Source organism: Oncorhynchus kisutch, linkage group LG14 (genome assembly GCF_002021735.2).
Source record: "Oncorhynchus kisutch isolate 150728-3 linkage group LG14, Okis_V2, whole genome shotgun sequence".
NCBI lineage: Eukaryota > Metazoa > Chordata > Actinopteri > Salmoniformes > Salmonidae > Oncorhynchus > Oncorhynchus kisutch.
In genome coordinates this window covers 73480978-73500970 of record NC_034187.2, presented here as the reverse complement: position 1 = coordinate 73500970, position 19993 = coordinate 73480978, and the positions used below count along the sequence as shown (strand labels likewise).

Here is a 19993-nt window from a genome sequence, read left to right as displayed (position 1 = left end):
GTCAAGTCCGATGGATGTTTTACTTCTTACGTCGGACGGCTGTTTTGATCTTGCGACCGGGGATTGAGTGCTGTCCGGTGGCAGCTGCAGTGAAGGTGGTGCTCTTTGATCTGTAGTAGGGGATATGACATTATCATCAACACCGGTTTCAAATGTAGCACACACACATCCAATAACTTGCAGTTTTTTTATCGTCACAATTGGGACTAATAACTGAATGCATGCTTTAACCAGGCCATGCAGAAGTTCAGAGAGAATATGAATACCAATGTATGTGCATATGGGCAGTTGAATTTGCACCAATCCAATGGTCCCTTCTCACGAGTCGGAGCTGTTTGACTCACCCAATATTAAAGGTAGGGGGCGCTGCAAAGTTGAAACCACTTCCAGGTGCACTGGGTTGGGGTGCGATGGAGGGCGTGGCAGAAGGGGCGGGGGACCCTCCTGGTGCCCCTCCGAAAGCAAACACCCCCGTGCTGTTACTGGAGGTGCCGAACACACTGGCTCCGCCGAACTGGAAACCTCCACCTGGTAAAACCAGGCATAAAAAAGGGACTCTGACATTGCATGATGAAAATGTAATCAGACTGAGTGGCTAAAATGTATTTTTAGAAATCACACACACAAAAAACAGCCCCAAACAATGTGACAGTAGTAACCCACCTGGTGTGGTGGGGGCGGATGAGCCAAAAGCAGGAGTGGAGTTGGCTTGGTGGCCAAACACGGGGACAGAGTTGGGCTTGGCTCCGAAGGCAGGGGGCTGGGAGGCAGTGGCAGAGAAGGGGGACGGGGCAGGGGAACCAAACGCTGGGGCACTGGGATGGGGGGTGCCCTGACCAAAGTTAGGAGCTTGTCCTGACCCAAACCCAGTGGAGGAGGCAGGGCTGAATACAAACGGAGCAGGGGCTGCTGATGGAGGTGACCAGATATAGAGGTGGGTAAGTGTTTTATCATTCACAGACTACATTTCAGCCAACTAAAACAAGAGTGCTAAAGTAGTCAATCATTGGTCAAAGCCGTTAACAGCTAAAAGTTATTCTCTGTGCAAAGTGTGTAGAAAAAGCACTATACTATAAATTGCAGATGAGTAAAATGATGCAGTGGCACATCAGGGGTGGAAAACCCCCTTTAAAAGAAGTCCTAAAGGGAACCAACCTGCAGTGGAGGGTGCCACTGCTCCAAAAGTGAAGGAGGGAGCAGCAGCATTAGGTCCAGACCCAAACAGGAAGGGCTGAGCCGGGCCAGGGTTCAGAGAGACTGCAGGGGCAGGCAGGCTGTCCTGGCTCTGCCCAAACAAGAAGGACTTGGCTGGGGTGGCCTCAGTAGAGGCACTCTGCCCGAACAGGAAGGTACTGGGGGCCGGGATGGGGGCTGGGGTAGAGCTGCTGGAAGAAGAGGTGGTGGTGGTGCTTGCCATGAACCCAAATGCTGGCTTTGGGGCTGCAGCATCTACAAGGAAAACAATGGAATTAAGTGAAGAATTATATCATGGTTTAAGTGTAGACAGTGTTTACATTAATTACAAACAGTTAAATAGTGAAAAATAAAAATAGCACAAAGAAAAAGAATCAATTCCATAGTAGAACATCCATTCATAAAATCGACAAATACAAAACAGGTTAATAACAATATTAACTACTGCAGCAGAGTATTCCTCTCACCTGTTGTGCTTTGCCCAAAGCTGAATGAGGGCTTAGGGGCTTCTGCTGCTGGGGTCTCACTCTGGTCTTCCGGCTTCTCAAAGGCCAAGGCAGGTGCATTGGGCTGGTCTTTAGGTGGGTCTGGCTTACTGAAGGAAAAGCCTGTAGATGGAGCTGATGCCACCCCCTCTTTACTAGGAACACTGAACAGGAACCCAGAACCCATAGAGGCAACCTCCTTCTCATGCTTCCCAAAGGTGAAAGAAGGGGCCTTGTCTTTCTCTAGTGATTCCCTGAATATGCTGCCCCCTAGTGGTGTGGTCAGCGCAGTAGTCTTGGCTTCAGCCAGCTTCCCAAACATAGGCGCTGCTGCTGTGGTGGTAGTCGTGGTTTCTGTAGAAGCTCCACTGTCATTCTCTGTAGAAACAGGGAGGCTGAAAGTAGAGGAGGAGGAATCAGAGGTTGCCACCAGATGAAAGGAGAACCCACTGTAAGGGGGTTCGCTCTCCGTGCTAGCAGCTGCTGTATTGCCGAACGAGAGCCCACCGCCGACGCTGAATTTGAACCCGGCACCCATACTGGGGGCTTCAGCCTTCTTCCCCTCGTCCACTGCAGGGGTGGAAGCAGCTGAAGCTGCAAATTTGCATCCCTCAGAGGAGCCTCCAAATTTGAAGCCTGCAGAGCTGCTGGTGTCTGTCGAGGTAGAGTCCGATGAGGCAGATGCACCAAATTTGAAGCCCCCTGAAGATGAGGAGTCCAAGAGGGTGCCGCCGAATTTGAATCCCCCAGAACCAGAGTCCGATGACGCCCCCATGCCAAACTTGAATCCCCCAGAGTCAGAAGAGGACTGGATACCAAACGATGAGGAACCAAATGCTGAAAGAAACCAGGGATCACATTAATGAGTTAGAAAAAAAAAAAAATAATACTTATGAATTTCCTTAGCACGTTCAGGCTTCACATCTATCCTCAATAAAATCAAAGATCTCGCTAAAATGACAAAGCCTCTAGAACACACAAAGATGGCAGTTGACAGCTGTACATACCTTTGGGCTCTACTTTAGCTCCAGGATTGGGGGTCTGACAGGCCACACACTCCTTGTCTGCTCCCTTGTTCTCAACACAGCACACGTCACACTCCCACGCTCCCTCTGGCTTCTTGAACTGGGCCCCAAAGCCTAGTAGAGGAGTGGCGCTGACAGGGGCGGGAGTTAGAGATGGAGGCGCAGCCGTTGCTCCTGTTAGGTAGATGAAGATATGAGCGATCAGCAAAAATATAAACATGTACATTTGCATCAGATTCACATCATTTAAACACTCCCTTGAAGATCTTCTGATGTAAACTGAACATTTGGCCAAGATAGCAGTATGGGGCAACTTAAAAAATAAAATAATAAGCACCAGGTTGTTCTCTCGTCTCACTACCTGGCTTAGCGATCCCACAGGAAACACACTTGGTGTCCTGCGCCTTGTTCTGCACCATGCACACGCCACACTCCCATGCTCCCTCTGGCTTCTTAAACTTGTCTCCGAAGCCCAGGAGTGGGGCAGCAGCGGGCAGAGTCTTAGCCTCCAAGAAGGCAGGCATAGTCAGTGTGGCCTTAACTCCAGTCCCAGGCTTGGTTGTCTCACAGGCCACACATTTGACAGCATCAGGCTTGTTCTGAACCAGACAAGTGTCACAGTCCCAGCTTCCTGCAGGCTTTGTGAACAGGGCCCCAAAAGTTGCAGCGGGAGTAGTGGTGGTGGTGGAACCCTCCAGCCCGGACAACAAGGGTATACTGTCGGTTTTTGCTAAAGAGGAGCCAGAGTTTAGTTGTGGGGTCACAGAGGTCACACACTTGGTGTCAGTGGGTTTGTTCTGCACCACACAGGCGTCACAATCCCAGGAACCGGTTGTCGCTTTGAACAAGTCCCCAAGGGAGGGGGTGTTGGTGGACAGTGCTGGGGTCTCCTGGTGGGCTTTGGGGACAGGGGATGTCTGAGTAACAGGAACGGCAAATCCTATGGAGAAGAAGACAAGGGGTTAAAAACCACTAAAACAAAATTTGAACCCTCCCATTAAAATGGCAACATAACAGTTGCCATAACCGTCATGACAGCTGATGGAGTACCAGTTTATGGCAACGGACTTGAGTCATCAAGATAAATCATCACAGGTAATTCTCACCAGGTCCATTCAGGAGGTCCAGAACACTGCCCTGTTTCAACACCTTGGCTGGTTTATATGGCCCTTCAAACTCATCCATGCTCTCACTGGCAGCGTGCTTCACTACAGAGACACCAATGGAAACAACTATTAGCTATGAAATTAATTTCCCTTTACATCAAGGTTTGGATCTTGATCTTGTTCTTATTCTGGAGTTGATCCAACCTTACCTGCTGCCAATACTGGGGTGGCCATCTTCCCGTTGGATAGTGACAGACCCGTTTTCACTACAGGTGCACTGAAGGTAAATCCAGACTGAAAGACAAACAAAAATTACCAACATCCGACAGTGCAAGGTTTGGTTTCAATACCTGGTACAGGAGTAAGAATATGAACTCACTGTTGAGTGTCAAAAACAGAAACAATATTCTATAGGGGTAATACTGTCATCACAGCAGGCATACTCAAGCTGCAGTAAAGCTTTGGGACTTACAGACGGGGAGAAGGACGGTGGGCTAGCAGCAGTTGCCATGACGATGGGGGAGGAGAAGGTGAAAGGTGTGGAGGGAGGGGTAGAGGGGGCTGTAGTCGGTGGCACCTGGAATAAAGACGACAACTGATCCAGGTCAGTTTCAGTAGATGTCACACTATTTATTCACTAGGCCTTCATGGTTATTAGGATGAACACTGAACACATTTAAATAAAGCTAGTGGAAGTCACAATGTCAAAGCCTGCATCCCAAATGGCCTGGTCACAAGTAGTGCACCATATAGGGAATAGGGTCAAAATTAGTGCACCATATAGGGAATGGGGTGCCATTTGGGATGTAAGCAAATGGAGCTGGACGGACCTTGTTAGGGATGGGCTCCTCCAGGACAGGTGAGGTAGTGAGAGCGGCAGTGGGCGTGACTGTGGCGGTGGGAGGCTGGAAGAAGCTGAAGCTGGGCAGACTGAAGGACGGGCTGTGGGGGAGCGAGATGGCTGGCAGGTCCGATAGCTCAGCGATCTGAAGAGAGAGTCAAATGGAGTATTTAAAACAGCATGCAGCACCAGATCACTTCTACACAGAAGGGGTATTTTTAAATCTCACTTTCAACCTTTTCTGAACAAAATAATTTGTTTATCATTTGCCGGGAAACCAAACTTTTCTCCCCAGAAAGGAGAGGGGTCACAGAGAGTAAGAAGGGAGAATCCACCTGGTCTTCAGGACGTTTGGAAGAGGGTCTTGTGCTGGTCCTCTCCCTTTTCATCTTCCCACCTCCTGACCCTGTGCTGCTGAATGCAGGAGTGCTGGACAGAGGGTAGGTGGGTAGAATGCTGCTTGTGCTTTGAGAAGGACCTGCCACTGCTTCAGGAATCAGAGGGGATTGTCTTGTGGGCTGGAGGCAAAGCAGAGGTGGAACATGAAACACAAGCAGCAGTCTGGCTGTAATTTGGAAAGCAACTAATAAAACAGCAAGCAATACAACAGACTTAGTTTGTAAAGGCTTCTACACATCTATCCAAGCATCTATGGACAGGTTTTAAATGAATCAGCACGGTGTGTGTTCTCAGTTGATCGCCGCTGGACACAGTAGCTGGACATCGTAGTTGGTCCCGATTCAACATGTAGAAACAGTCATTGGCGGTCTGAGTTTGGGGAAAACTTCCCAACACATCATCTATAGTTAATTTGCGGTAGTTGGATGGATGCGTAGAAGCCATTAGCTGACTAATGTGGAGGTGGTGCTAGGGGTCCTCACCGTGTCTCTAGGGGTCCGAGCCAGGCCCCCAGGGGTCAGAGAGGGCCTGAAGGACATGGAACGGTTCCCTGACACTGACGCTGCAGCCGGGATCACCAGCTTCTGGACTGGGGGGAGGGGAGAGTCCAGCTGGAGGGCGAACACACAAAAACGTCCGATAAATACTCAAAACAAGGTGTCCAAGGCCCGCGAGCACACATAAAGTACAACATTAAAATGTTTGTGTCAGCTCTCCAATCCATATATGGCCATTATCCACAGCTGGATTAATCTGGCCAAATAAAAGTTCTAATAATCTGGCACGTACCACTGCCAAACTTTCATTGTAACAAAATGTTTGCATGGTCCTTGAGAAATCTCAAAAAAAGGTAGCACTTAGTCAATATGACCACAACATTGAGAGGAACCAGCCCTCGAGCCTTCTGCCCCAAAAAGCCATCTATGGATCTGGACAGTCTTGTCAGACTCCCTTACTTCTCAACGGCCCATTGTCAGGGCTTAGTGACCAGCTGTCACAGCTGGACCATTTGACAGTTACGGACAGCCATCCAGCTTTGGCATAGCTAACCCTACTAGATAGCAACACAAAGAGACACACATGCTCACAAATGCTTACAAACACACTCTTCACTCACTCACACACACACCCGCTTACTTAAAACACACGCCTGCTCACAGACTCAGCGCATAAACACAGCAGAGCAGTGGTGAACAGCTGCCGCAGCCTGACACCCATTAACTTCAGCAGACAGGAATAAAAGGGGCAGGAGGAACTAACAATGACACCACTGTTCACACCAACTAACCGCAGTGTTTGGCTCAAGACCTTTCAGCTGCTGCTGTGCATGTTAGTTGTTGGGGTTCATAATATTGTGGACAAACAGCTGGGAGAAAACTGGTTAACAAACACACGTAGAGGAGAGGAGACCAGCCATAATGTCAATTGTCAGTGTCAAGAGATTTTATAAAGGGTGTTTCGAAGATAAACACTTACCAGTTTCTTTTTGGCCTGAAAATGTGAAAGGTGTAGAGTGCTGCCATCCAGTGACTGAAGGACATAGGAGAAATAACTGTGAGATCATGACAATGACAACAATGGAGGACCTAAAAAGTTTAAAGAGAAATACTCTTACTGTTGATAAGGGAGAGGAAACTGTAGAGGGGATTCTCTTGGCATCCTGTTAAGACAAACACACAACTGTGATGCACTTGTTAACATAAACAACCAATATTTACCATTACTTGGTAGCCAAGTTGAGATGTTAACTTCACTTCCTTGTGAGGATTCACCACTTCTCAAATCACTTTTCCAGAAATAGAATATAAATAGAAAATGTAAGGTATAAAGCTGACTGAGGTTGAAAGGTCTACACAATAAAATAGAATGGTTCTGTAACCATTGTGCCAGGCTGAGTAAGCCCCTGTTCCTGCTAATCTGAGGATTCCATATTCAATTAAAATATGTGTACTCACAGCGAGGGGGCTGGACATGCGCTCCAGGGACTGTAGGATGCGTCGGGCGGTAGCGCTGGTCACCCCACAGGGCTGAGCCCCAGCAGGCTTGGCCTTGATCTGTCTCCGCAATGGAGCCTAGAGCGGAAAATATAGCAGTCAAATTTCCCACAGAATATTGTTTCTTGCCTAGGAGAAAATCAATAGGGAAACATTGTTGAGTTATAGAGAACTACCTGGTAAGGTATGGCTGTGCGTGAACGGGCTGTTCTAACAGCAGCTGCTCCCCCGTAGGTAGTCTTCCCTGGGTAGAAGGGGGAATCCCCCAACTGACTGGAATTCAGCACTGAACTGTTCATCGTAGACTAGTGGAGAAGAACACAAATGCCCAATGTTAAAAAACACAATCATAAATAATGCTGCAAAAGCCAGAGTTTGCAAGATCCTATAGAAAGTCAACACCCCCCTTGGATTTCGTCACATTTGATTTTGTTACAAAGTGGGATTCAAATGGATTTAAGTCAGTATTTTGTGAAGATCCTTGACAAAACATATGTAATTTTGTAATGTTTTTTTAATTGAACCTTTATTTAACTAGGCAAGTCCATTAAGAACAAATTCTTATAATGCCAAAGTGGAAGAAAAATAATATTTTTAAAGATTAATTAAATACAAAACACTTATAAATGGGGTGGTTTGAGCACTGAATGCTGATTGGCTGACAGCTGTGGTATATCAGACCGACAAAACATTTATTTTTACTGCTATAATTAAATTGGTAACCAGTTCATGATAGCAGTAAGGCACCTCTGGGGTTTGTGGTATATGGCTAATATACCACAGCTAAGGGCTGTGTCCAGGCACTCTGCGTTGCGCTTAAGGACAACCCTTAGCCGTGGTATATTGGCCATATAGCACACCTCCTTGGGCCTCATTGCTTAAATATACCTTGATTAGGTAAGAGTCTATACATGTTAGAATCACCTTTGGCTGCGATTACAGCTGAGCATATATATATATATATATATATATATATTTTTTTTTATATCTCGGTCAAGGTGTTGGGGATCATGGCTAGACAGCAATGTTCAAGTCTTGCCATAGGTTTTCAAGCAGATTTAAGATGAAACTGTAACTTGGCTACTCAGGAACATTCACTGTCTTCTTGATAACTAACTCCAGTGTAGATTTGGCTTTGTGTTGTTGATTACCGTCCTGCTGAAAGATGATTCCTCTCCCAGTGGCTGGTGTAAATCAGACTGGACAAGGTTTTGCCTGTTTCCGTGACATAGTGAAAGTAATGTCCAATAAAGAGGCAGAAACTTCAGTTTAGGCTAATTGCGCAGGCAAACATGAACGCCATAACATGCCCACCACCACTAAGCTCAATACACAACACTCCATCACGTTGTTTTATCCAGTTTTTCAAGAACACCCATACCATGATGCAACCACCACCATGCTTGAAAATAAAAAGGCAGTTACTCAGTGATGTGTTGTGTTTGCCCCAAAACATAAGGCTTTGCAAAAAGGGGCGGCAGGGTAGCCTAGTGGTTAGAGCGTTGGACTAGTAACCGACAGGTTGCAAGTTCGAATCCCCGAGCTGACATGGTACAAATCTGCCGTTCTGCCCCTGAACAGGCAGTTAACCCACTGTTCCTAGGCCGCCATTGAAAATAAGAATTTGTTCTTAATTGACTTGCCTAGTAAAATTTAAAAAAGTGGATTCCTTTGACGTATTACTTTAGTGCCTTGCTGCATGTTTTGGAATATTTTTTATTCTGGATATTTGTATTCTTCTTTTCAATCTGTCATTTCAGTCATTATTGTGGAGTCACTACAATGTTGATCCGTCCTCAGCTATCCCATCACAGCCATTGAACTTCGTAGCCATTTTAAAATCACCAAATGGCATCATGGTGACATACCTAAACAGTTTCATTCCGGTCCTGCAGCTCAGTTCGTATTTGATGTGTCTGTGTGGTTTAATACATCACCCACAGCCTAACTGTTAACTTTATCATGCTTAAAGAGATATTCAGGGTCTGATTTGTTATTGTTACCCATCTACCAATAACTGCCCTTTATGAGGCTTTCAAAAAGCTCCCTGGTCTTTGTAGTTTAATATGTGCTTAAAGGACCTTACAGATGTTGTATGCATGAGGGACAGAAGGGGTAGTCAAAAATAATTTAAACTCCATTATTTTACACAGAGGGAGTCCATATAACTTACTATGTGATTTGCTAAGCCAAATTTTACTTCTGAACTAATTTAGGCTTGCCTAAACAAAGGGGGTGAATACTTATACAGTGACTATATCTTAGTTCTAAAAAATAAATACATTTCTATCATTTTCTTTTCACTTTGACATTATGGGAGTGTTGTGTGTAGATCAAAAGACTTAAGAAAAATAAAAATACATCACCAATCCCACTTAACATAAAATGTGGAAAAAAGATAAGGGTGTAAGCTTTCTATAGGCACTGTATGCATGTTGGTTTTTCTGTTAAACATGTACTTACATTTGTGTAAATGATCAACTAGTCAAAGTAAATCAACTGAACATCAGTAGCTAAGCGAGTAGAGTTTGTGGACTCTCGACTGGCACTCACAGTGGAGGACTGACTTGACTGACTGACACTCACAGTGGAGGACGTCCCAAAGACAGACAGGTTGAACGCAGGCTTCTTGAGACTGGACTGGGACTGCTGAGGCCCAGAGTGGGTCCGGTCCATCTCCGGGGACCAGAGCTGGGGTAGCGATGCGGTCTTCGAATTAGGTACATCTGGGGACAGATAAGATTCAAATTTGAGTATTCATACAAAATGTGTCACGCAACAAAGGACTGAATTTTAGCAGTACCGACTAGATCCTAAAATCCTATATTCAAGATTTTGGATATATTTTCTCAAAGCCACATCCTACCATAAAAATCTCTTCTGCCAACTCAAGACCTCAACAGGATTGCTAGTGGCCAAAACGGGATTCCGTACTTTTGACATACACAATCCCCAACACACATTACCTTTGTCTGATGCACGTGAAGAGAAGCCGCTGGTGGTAGAGATGTTGTCGTCCTCGTGCTGTGAGCTGTTGTCCTTGATCTCTTTGACAAGGGAGAAGCTGGGCGAGGCCCCAACGAAGGGGGCAGAGGAGGTGGAGGGCTGGGAGAAGAGAGAGCTGGGACCCCTGCGAGCCAGGGAGGTGTCCAAGGAGGGGAAGTGGAGGTGAGAGCGGTTGAGGGGGGGCCTCGACAGAACATCCTGGAAGTTCAGGGATGCCCTGCTTGTCGAAGGTTCTGGGGGTGTTGACGAGAAATGACTAGGGTTAAGATGGGTTGATACATTTTTTTTTGAGGTTCAAAATTGCACATAAGTCCCAAGGCAAGTCCAACTACTAGAATTAGGCTTTACAATCCTAACACAAAATATGAAACATTAACAAATATTATAAACTGGGTGGTTGGAGCCCTGAATGCTGATTGGCTGACACCATATCTACTAACCTGTATTGCTGGTACCGGGCTCCGGAGTGTCCCGTCCATCAGGACGTGGTGCTACCTCCTCGCTGCCATTTGGGGGAGGGGCCTGGCTGTTCTGCTCCGCCCCCACTACGGCCCCTCCCCCCTCTGCAGCCTCCCCATTCCTGAAGTATTTCTGCAGCCAAGAAGGAACGATGCTCTTGACTGTGTCTGTAACTCGACTAATCAGGCCAGGCTGCTGCTGGTGGAGAGAAAGTGGAGAGCGGGATGGAGAGAATAAAGGGAGACATTGAACACAATAGTGAAACTTTCCAAAACAAAATAAAACCGTGATGAACGTCTAGTGTTACACATTATAGCAAAATATAAATTCATTCAGGGCAACAAATTTGAAAAAAGACAAACCCCACCAATGATGAAAGTGTCACTAGGTGTAACAATAGAGAGAGAGCGAGCGAGCAGTGGGCGCACAGGAAAGTAATTCCTCTCAAGCGAAGCCCTACTTACTCAAGCTCTCAGTGAAAAGTGGGTCAGAGGAGTCTGACGCAGCACTGAGCAGCACAGGTCTAATGCTGTAACACACACATCCTTCTACAGGAGATCTAGGCTTACATACAAGCCAGAGGAAGATGCTTCCTGTCTTTAAATCAATATCACAAAAACGGTCCTGAAGTGCTCTACAGCTTCATTAACTACACTAAATGTCCTTTTAGAACGGGTCTGCAGGAGCCTCAGGCCCAAGTCAAATTTTGCCGCAGCAATAAAGAGCAACTGTAAAAAGAAGGTAGCTCGCACACCGCCCAGTCTCCTGGTAGCTTTTGACTCCTGATAACGACCATATGCTCCACTTCACTTCTGCTCATCTGTAAAAACCACCAATCGAGTGCATAGCAGATATCCAGTTTTTACCAAGCTAAGACCAGTGTAAGCAATCAATTTTACATGACTTATCACAAGGCAAATGGTTTATTATTATAATAATAAGCCTTTAATTAGTTACATTGACTGCTAAAAGTGACCGGCAAGATATAGCAGTAAAAGAAAAAAAAGTGCCACTGCGAATGGTAGCTCTCAAGAGCTTTTGACTGTGATGGTCCCGGAATGGAAAGAGTTATGAACTGCTGCTCTATATAAGTCTAATTAACCTATGTACCAGCCCCAGCCTCTCAGACCCCTCTCTGGGTCAGTTAGTGCTCGCAGGCCTTTGTGATTCTAGGGATTTAAAGACGCTGCATTACTCCTGTGAATGGGGCCATGAGACCACAGGACTGTGCCAGAAATCTGCTCTCATTGTTCTCCCAGGAAGCACTTGTGTATGTGTGTGGTTGAAACAGTGAGATGGTATGGAGGCGTACAATAGGCCTTGTGCACATTCCATGATCGAACGTTCTAAACACACTTCCTATCGGTTTGGCAATTTCCGGTCAGTCTAGTTGTTACCGACGATATAACGTTACTACCACTATGTCGCAGTTTTTTTACTAGGTGTCTTCAGGACTTGCCTCAAATTAATATTGTACATTGAATTGTTACATCAGCCTCCGAGACTCCAGCTAGCAAGAATGAAAAGGGGTTCAAGATGTCTATGTAGCTTCCTATATACAACTACTGGCAGGTGCAAGGTCAGGGAGGTTAGGGAGACCCAATCCATTGCCAGGCTGAGAGTGCGTGTTGAAAGAATGATCCGCAGAGTAAAGGAGCACAAGCTGTTTGACACGGTCATCCCCCTGACCATCTCAGGCAGCATCAACCAATTATTTGCAGTGGCGTGCCTGTTGGTCAACTTTCAAAACAGACCTTTGGTCAGAGCATGGGCCAAGCCAGTGTAAATGTACATATGTTTATTTGCTAGCAGCAAAATAATAATTTGTTTATCTATGACATGTATCAATCATTTGTGTTGTAGTGAATATCAGTTTGTGTGGAGCTTGTATTGGCTTTAATTAGGCAATGAGTAACAGGGGTGGGGGAAAGAAATCAAGTAAAACACAGAATAACCAGAATGCAAGATTGAATACAATGTTAGAGATGTGTAATTGATTAACTGTTGAACATTTGCTGAAATACATATTTTTTTAAACAAATCTAATCTACTGTACATTTCTTCACAGGAACATCAATACATATTTTTCATAAAACCACTACATTTGGCACCCATGCAGGGGATCCATTCAGGTGCGAGAGACACTTCTGCAAGTAGTGGTAAAAATAAAAGTGGTCAACCTGGCAGGTGCAAGGTCAAATCCTTCTCACAGGTTGTAGCTGGTGTGGCTTTGTCAGCTGTGCACAAGGGGACATCCTAGTTGAAAGGATATATACAGATCTACAGGTACTGTGAGAAGGATTTGACCTTGCACCTGCCAGTAGTAAGCATGAGATCTCTTCAACTTCAGCTCTCATGATGCTCGGGTGCATCAATAGAGTTAAGTTAAAGACAACTAGCCTGGTAGGCCTAACTATACTGAACAAAAATATAAACACAACATGTAGTGTTGGTCACATGTTTCATGAGGTAAAATAAAAGATCCCAGAATTTTTCCATACACACAAAAAGCTTATTTCTCTAAAATGTTGTGAGCAAACTTGTTTACATCCCTGTTAGTGAACATTTCTCCTTTGCCACTCTAAAATATGCAGTTTTGTCACACAAAACAATGCCACAGATGTCTCAAGTTGTGAAGGAGCGTGCAATTTGCATGCTGACCACCAAAGCTGTTGCCAGAGAATTTAATGTTAATTTCACTACCAAAAGCCACCTCCAATGTCATTTTAGGGAATTTTGCAGTACGTCCAACCAGCCTCATAACCGCAGACCAGGTTTAACCACTTTAACCAGCCCAGGACCTCCACATCCAGCTTCTTCACCTGTGGAATTGTCTGTGACCAGCCACCAGGACAGCTGATGAAACTGAGTATTTCTGTCTGTAATAAAGCCCTTTTGTGGGGAAAACAAATTTTGATTTGCTGGGCCTGGCTCCCCAGTGGGTGGGCCTATGCCCTCACAGGCCCACCCATGTCTGCACTCCTGCCCAGTCATGTGAAATCAATAAATTAGGGCCTAATTTATTTATTTCAATTGAGTGATCTCCTTATATGAACTGTAACTAATTAAAATCATAGAAATTGTTGCGTTTATATTTTTGTGCAGTATATAGCAAAGTGTCAATGGCATATGGGAAAAAATCTATTACCGATGCATTTTTAAAAAGTGAGGTCCAATCTGTAAGAAGGACGCTTCGTGTTAAATTCAACAAGGTGGGATGAAAGCAAAGTGATTTCACTCGTTATTTTCCCTCCCTCCAAGGACAATAACCTGAAACCAGCTGCTGTGATGACACTGGAGGTCGACCGATTATGATTTTTCAACGCCGATACCGATACAGTTATTGGAGGACCAAAAAAAAGCCAATGGCGATTAAATTGGCCGATTTTTTATTTGTAAGGATGACAATTACAACAATACTGAATGAACACTTATTTTAAACATAATAAATCAATAAAATCTATTTACCCAAAAAAAATTACGAAGCACATTCAATTTGGTTTAACTAATGCAAAAACAAAGTGTTGGAGAAGAAAGTAAAAGTGCAATATGTGCCATGGAACTCAAAGCTAACGTTTGAGTTCCATGCTCAGAACATGAGAACATATGAAAGCTGGTGGTTCCTTTTAACATGAGTCTTCAATATTCCCAGGTAAGAAGTTTTAGGTTGTAGTTATTATAGGACTATTTCTCTCTTTACCATTTGTATTTCATATACCTTTGACTATTGGATGTTCTTATAGGCACTTTAGTATTGCCAGTGTAACAGTATAGCTTCCGTCCCTCTCCTCGCCCCTACCTGGGCTCGAACCAGGAACACATCGACAACAGCCACCCTCGATGCAGCGTTACCCATGCAGAGCAAGGGGAACAACTACTCCAAGTTTCAGAGCGAGTGACGTTTGAAATGCTATTAGGGCGCACCCCGCTAACTAGCTAGCCATTTCACATCGGTTAAACCAGCCTAATCTTGGGAGTTGATAGGCTTGAAGTCATAAACAGCTCAATGCTTGAAGCAGACTGCAGTCAGGCTGCTCTATCAAATCATAGACTTAATTATAACACACAGAAATACGAGCCTTTATAAATATGGTCGAATCCGGAAACTATCACCCCGAAAACAAAACGTTTATTCTTTCAGTGAAATACGGAACCGTTCCATATTTTATATAACTGGTGGCATCCATAAGTCAAAATATTCCTGTCACATTGCACAACCTTCAATGTTATGTCATAATTACATAAAATTCGGGCAAATTAGTTCGCAACGAGCCAGGCGGCCCAAACGGTTGCATATACCCAGACTCTGCGTGCAATGAACGCAAGAGAAGTGACACAATTTCACCTGGTTAATATTGCCTGCTAACCTGGATTTCTTTTCGCTAAATATGCAGGTTTAAAAATATATACTTCTGTGTATTGATTTTAAGAAAGGCATTGATGTTTAGGTACACGTTGGAGCAACGACAGTCCTTTTTTGAGAATGCGCACCGCATCGATTATATGCAACGCAGGACATGCTAGATAAACTAGTAATATCATCAACCATGTGTAGTTAACTAGTGATTATGATTGATTGATTTTTATAAGATAAGTTTAATGCTAGCTAGCAACTTACCTTGGCTTCTTACTGCATTCGCGTAACAGGCAGACTCCTCGTGGAGTGCAATGAGAGGCAAGTGGTTAGAGCGTTGGACTAGTCAACTGTAAGGTTGCAAGATTGAATCCCCGAGCTGACAAGGTAAAAATCTGTCATTCTGCCCCTGAACAAGGCAGGTAACCCACCGTTCCAAGGCCGTCATTGAAAATAAGAATGTGTTCTTAACTGACTTGCCTAGTTAAATAAAAAGGCGTAAAAAAAGTTTTGTTTTTAAGTGTCTAAAAATACAGATTTCCAATTGTTATGAAAACTTGAAATCGGCCAATCCAATTAAATCGGTCGGCCTCTAGATGAAGTGAACTCCAGTCAAATATTCCGCTAGTTTGGCCTACACGTCCTCTTTGTTTTTACTGCTGGCGGGCTTCTGGCCTTCACTTTCCAATAGCCAATCTAAAAGTCCCAGTCTTTGCCCACAGGCTATTGATAAAATGACTTTATAATAAACTCCTAAATGGTGCATTTAGGTGTTTTATGTTCCTGGAAATCTGGACACTGATATGACATAGAACAGGGATGGGCAAGTAACTTTTCTAGGCCAGCGGATCAATTCCCCACCCCCGAATGAAAAGACTGAGCCACGAGTCGAGGACCAATGTAATCAGATTCCCTCCCTCTTGCAAAGATTGCATTATCATCCCCTTCATTTGAGGAAGACTGATTAAATATTTTATTAATCAAATGTGTCGTCAAAAATAGTGATGTTAAAATTAGGTCTGACACACCTTAGTTGACTGGTTGATTGTTGGCAGGACCTAAAATTACATGACAGGTAGATAAATAATAATAATAATAAACCAGCCATAATGTTTTTTCCCCCCGCTAAAATTACACCAACAAAACAGATGAGCATGCTTTGTAATGTTTCTAAAACAATAAATGTATTACTAGCTCATTTGTCCTGGGACATAAAATTGGTTGCCAACCACCATATAAAGTCCAAAGCAGAAGAAGCCTGAAGGAAGGAGGAGAGAGTACTAGAAACCTACTCTGTTGACCATTTTATCTGTGGATTAATTGTCAGAGTAGAGGACCTTGTGCGTTTCAGGTAAAATAACAACCCAGTGTTTAAGGTGCCTTAACATAAACCGATTGAACTGGAGTGTGAACCTCAGTTCATCTTTCAATCACCCACGTGGGTATATGCGACTCAAAACCAATGAGGAGAAGGAAGAGGCAGGACTTGCAGCGCTTCAAGTGTCACAAATAGAACCAAGTTCTATTTTAGTGCCTGGCTACGTTGACGCGTGCGAGCAGTGTGGGTGCAATGATAGAATAACATGTGTACATTAACATTAACTATGCAACGCTCGCGCACATGACGCAAACGGCCTGGTCAGCATGTAAGAGCGTGTGCTGTTTAGTCTTCATACTTAGGCCGATATGTCAATAAATATGCTACTGTATCAATCAACCCTGGAATAGAACCACGGTCTGTAGTGACGCCTCTAGCACAGATGCAGTGCCTTAGACCGCTGCACCACTCGGGAGCCCCATGTCATCACACAAGCATGAGTCATTCATGCTTTGAAATGCAATCGAGTATTTCCGTTTTAAAATTAATTAACAAAGGAAGCTTTGAATAATTATCCAAAACAAGATAAACCGCAGTTCACGAATGCATGCAATATTTTTTTGTATTTGCTGTAATTAAGGCTTTATACAGTAATATATATTATTTACCTTCATTAGAACAGACTCTAGTATACATCATTTATTTCAAATCAAATCAAATTTATTTGTCACATACACATGGTTAGCAGATGTTAATGCGAGTGTAGCGAAATGCTTGTGCTTCTAGTTCCAACAATGCAGTAATAACGAACAAGTAATCTAACTAACAATTCCAAAAAAAACTACTGTCTTATACACAGTGTATAACTGTTCCAAATGGTCCGAAAATATAATATCGTAATCTAACAGCACCTGTTTGGCACACACAATACTCACAGCACTCGCTCATATACCCTCTTTTCTTGATCTCCAGTAGTTCCCACAACTATGTCAAATGTCTTCCACAGATCTGACTTCCCCTTTCCCTCCTGAGAAACCAGTAAACATTTGCCCGTTTCAAGTTTCTTTTTCATGTCCCCCGCAACCATTTTGTCCTCCCACTTCACCCAGAGTGGGTGAAACGGTGCTTTGGTGATGCCATTTCACTTTCTTGTGTTCTAAAATCAATTTGACCAAGACAAATATCATTCTCCATGTTCTAAATCGTTCACCGGGGTCTTTCTAACATATGAACATTATATCCAAAAAGTCAGACTTAGTCAAATAATAAAAAGCACTCGACAGAGTGGTGCCACTTTCACACAGCAACTTTTGGGGATTTTACATATGATGATCGCCTGCAAAGTTGTTTCCGCATTTTACAAAAAAAAATATTAAAAGGGTAGACTCAACGGTATGACGTAGATGCAGAAAGTAAACAGCAAAGTGGGTCAATTTCTGCAACAACTAAGAGCGTTGAAACACGAGGCTCAAATTCTGTTTTGGTGCCCTGGTTAGCACACTGAACTGCGTGAAGCGAACCTGTGCACATACTCTGTGTGACAGAGTGAAGTCTTGCATCTCACTCATCTCAAGATCTGTGGTGCTGCTCATGGCAACATTGTTTTGTTGAGTCTACCTTCAACATGAGAGAATCTGAATTATATGTTAAAGCCTTGGTGTAAAGTACTTAAGTAAAAATAATGTAAGTAGTTTTTGGGGGAATTTTTTACAACTTTTACTTCACTACATTCCTAATGAAAATATACTGCATGTTCCCTTACACTCGTTACATTTTGAATCCTTAGCAGAACAGGAAAATGGTCCAATTCACACACTTATCAAGAGAACATCCCTGGTCATAGCTACTGCCTTTGATCTGGCAGAATAACTCAACACAAATGCTTTGTTTGTAAATGGTGTCTGATTGTTGGAGTGTTCCCCTGGCTATCTGTAAAAAATAAAATAAAAAACAAGGGATGTGCTGTGCTTTATACAAGGAGTTTGAAATAATTTTACACTTACTTTGATACTTAAGCACATTTCAAACCAAATACTTTAACTCTAGTATTTTACTGGGTGACTTTGTACTTGAGTAATTTTCTATTAAGGTATCTTTACTTTTACTCAAGTATGACAATTGCATACTTTTCCCACCACTGTGTAAAAGGCTTTGAGAATCTAAAGCTTGTGATACACTCAGTGCTCCGTTGACATTTCACAGAGAGAAGATCTCTCACAAAAACAAGCCTAAAAATAAGATTTTTGCATTAATATGAGAAGAATTTGGTAGAATATTAAGATGCTACATGTTATGTCCCAAAATCGATCTTACCTCCAAGAAGAGGACTAGTTCAACTAATTCTCGCACAGCATCCAGCCTAGCTGACAATGCTATTTTCCAGATTTGACCACATACTCTGGCTTCCATTGATTTAGTCACCCTACAATGTTTAAAACTACAATAACTTTAACAGATAGAGACATTAGGTTTGAACCGTATTGTGTTTGGTCTGATTGTTATCGGGCCAAACAACATTGTATTATCCGGTTCGGTTACAACTTTTTGGACCCTGGAAGACCTCTAGTCAACTGTCCTCAAATGAGCCCAATGCCCCAGGCTAGGCTACGACTGGTTAGCTACGTTTCCACACCGCCTCACATTTATGCCCCTTTTGAGATGAACATGATATTGCCTTGTTTTTAAGAAATCTGGAAACTGACTACTATCACGGCCTAAAGTTTATATTTTATTTATGTTGCCTTAGTAGATTGTAACCAAGTAATGATAATGTTAAAACCCGATCTAGCCTCCAACGTTTAGGTAGTATTGAACCATTCAACCATGTGGTCACTTGAAACGGTTCTGAAATTAGCTAGTTAGCAATGCTAACTAGCATTGCGCACTAGCTACACATTATGACCTAACCGGCTATGAAATGACAAAGACCAACGCCAAATGTCTTAAAAATAGAAAACATATACATTATTGAATTGGGAGATACTATCAATTTATCACAACTGATATTCCATAGTTTACGTTGCATATCAATGTAGGCAAAGAGACAACGCAAAACTAGCTAGGTAGTTAGATTTAGCAAGCATCCGAAATTAGCTAGCTAACGTTAGCTACTTGTCGACTGCTTGCTAGTTTGAATAGCTACGCATGTAGCCAACGCAAACTTGACAAGAAGCCAGTAACGTTACTACATATAAACTAGTAGATTTCAATATTTCTACAAGACAGTGTGTTAAATAACTATGGCTGTCGGTAGTCTTTACCGTTTTAAAAGATAGACACCGGTTACCTGACTAATAACACGCTAGTTCCCTGAACCGGCAAAATGTTTCCCACTTCGCTAGCTTGCTCGTTTCCTTGACACAGCGTGGAGGCCATGAGCGCTAAGACTAGGCCACACAAAATGTCTCCAAGAAAACAATAACACAAGAGCGAAAAGACAACTGTCAAGAAACTACACGCTATCCTTCAATGTGGAACATTCATACGAACACGGTCATTTTATTTACCTGTTTGCTTTTGGCGTAAGGTTTCGAAGCGCTATGACATCTTCTGCTTCTAATTTTCCCTCCACCCGTGGCCGCCATGGCTAGATTGAATATCGACTCGGCACCGGATAGCTGTTCCAACTGTCCTGTCATAGCATTAACCATAGAGTTCAGCGACTCAGTCCTCTTGGAAGGAAGCTTCAAGTTAAAAGAGAACCATGGGAAATGCAGTTTAGGCATTCACACTTGTGAGCCTCTTCGGGGTTTATTTACGTAGTGCCCCTAAAACCTATAAATATCAGATATATGAGTGACAAAGGAAATTAA

General features: G+C 43.5%; 1 protein-coding gene across 5 annotated transcripts in view; it reads right to left on the bottom strand.

The window, feature by feature from the left end:
* Positions 1-19875, bottom strand: part of LOC109903369 (nuclear pore complex protein Nup153) — a 21366-nt gene extending 1491 nt beyond the window's left edge. The window contains exons 1-21 of one of the 5 annotated variants that reach the window (XM_020500028.2): positions 19688-19875; positions 10491-10707; positions 10011-10283; positions 9598-9770; positions 7221-7349; positions 7006-7122; positions 6666-6710; positions 6527-6580; positions 5533-5661; positions 4987-5169; positions 4641-4796; positions 4283-4387; positions 4020-4104; positions 3811-3912; positions 3066-3644; positions 2687-2878; positions 1662-2516; positions 1156-1449; positions 664-906; positions 345-528; positions 1-110 (exon numbers count right to left, since the gene is read on the bottom strand). The exon at positions 1-110 is cut by the window's left edge and continues 1491 nt beyond it. In XM_020500028.2, coding sequence (XP_020355617.1) covers positions 20-110; positions 345-528; positions 664-906; positions 1156-1449; positions 1662-2516; positions 2687-2878; positions 3066-3644; positions 3811-3912; positions 4020-4104; positions 4283-4387; positions 4641-4796; positions 4987-5169; positions 5533-5661; positions 6527-6580; positions 6666-6710; positions 7006-7122; positions 7221-7349; positions 9598-9770; positions 10011-10283; positions 10491-10707; positions 19688-19831 — 4350 coding nt within the window. In that variant the 5' untranslated portion in view covers positions 19832-19875 and the 3' untranslated portion in view covers positions 1-19. Of the gene's footprint in view, positions 111-344; positions 529-663; positions 910-1155; positions 1450-1661; positions 2517-2686; positions 2879-3065; positions 3645-3810; positions 3913-4019; positions 4105-4282; positions 4388-4640; positions 4797-4986; positions 5170-5532; positions 5662-6526; positions 6581-6665; positions 6711-7005; positions 7123-7220; positions 7350-9597; positions 9771-10010; positions 10284-10490; positions 10708-19687 lie in introns of all 5 variants that reach the window. The other 4 variants (XM_020500025.2, XM_020500027.2, XM_020500029.2 and 1 more) reach the window with 4 other exon arrangements.
* Between the last annotated feature and the right edge of the window lie 118 nt (positions 19876-19993).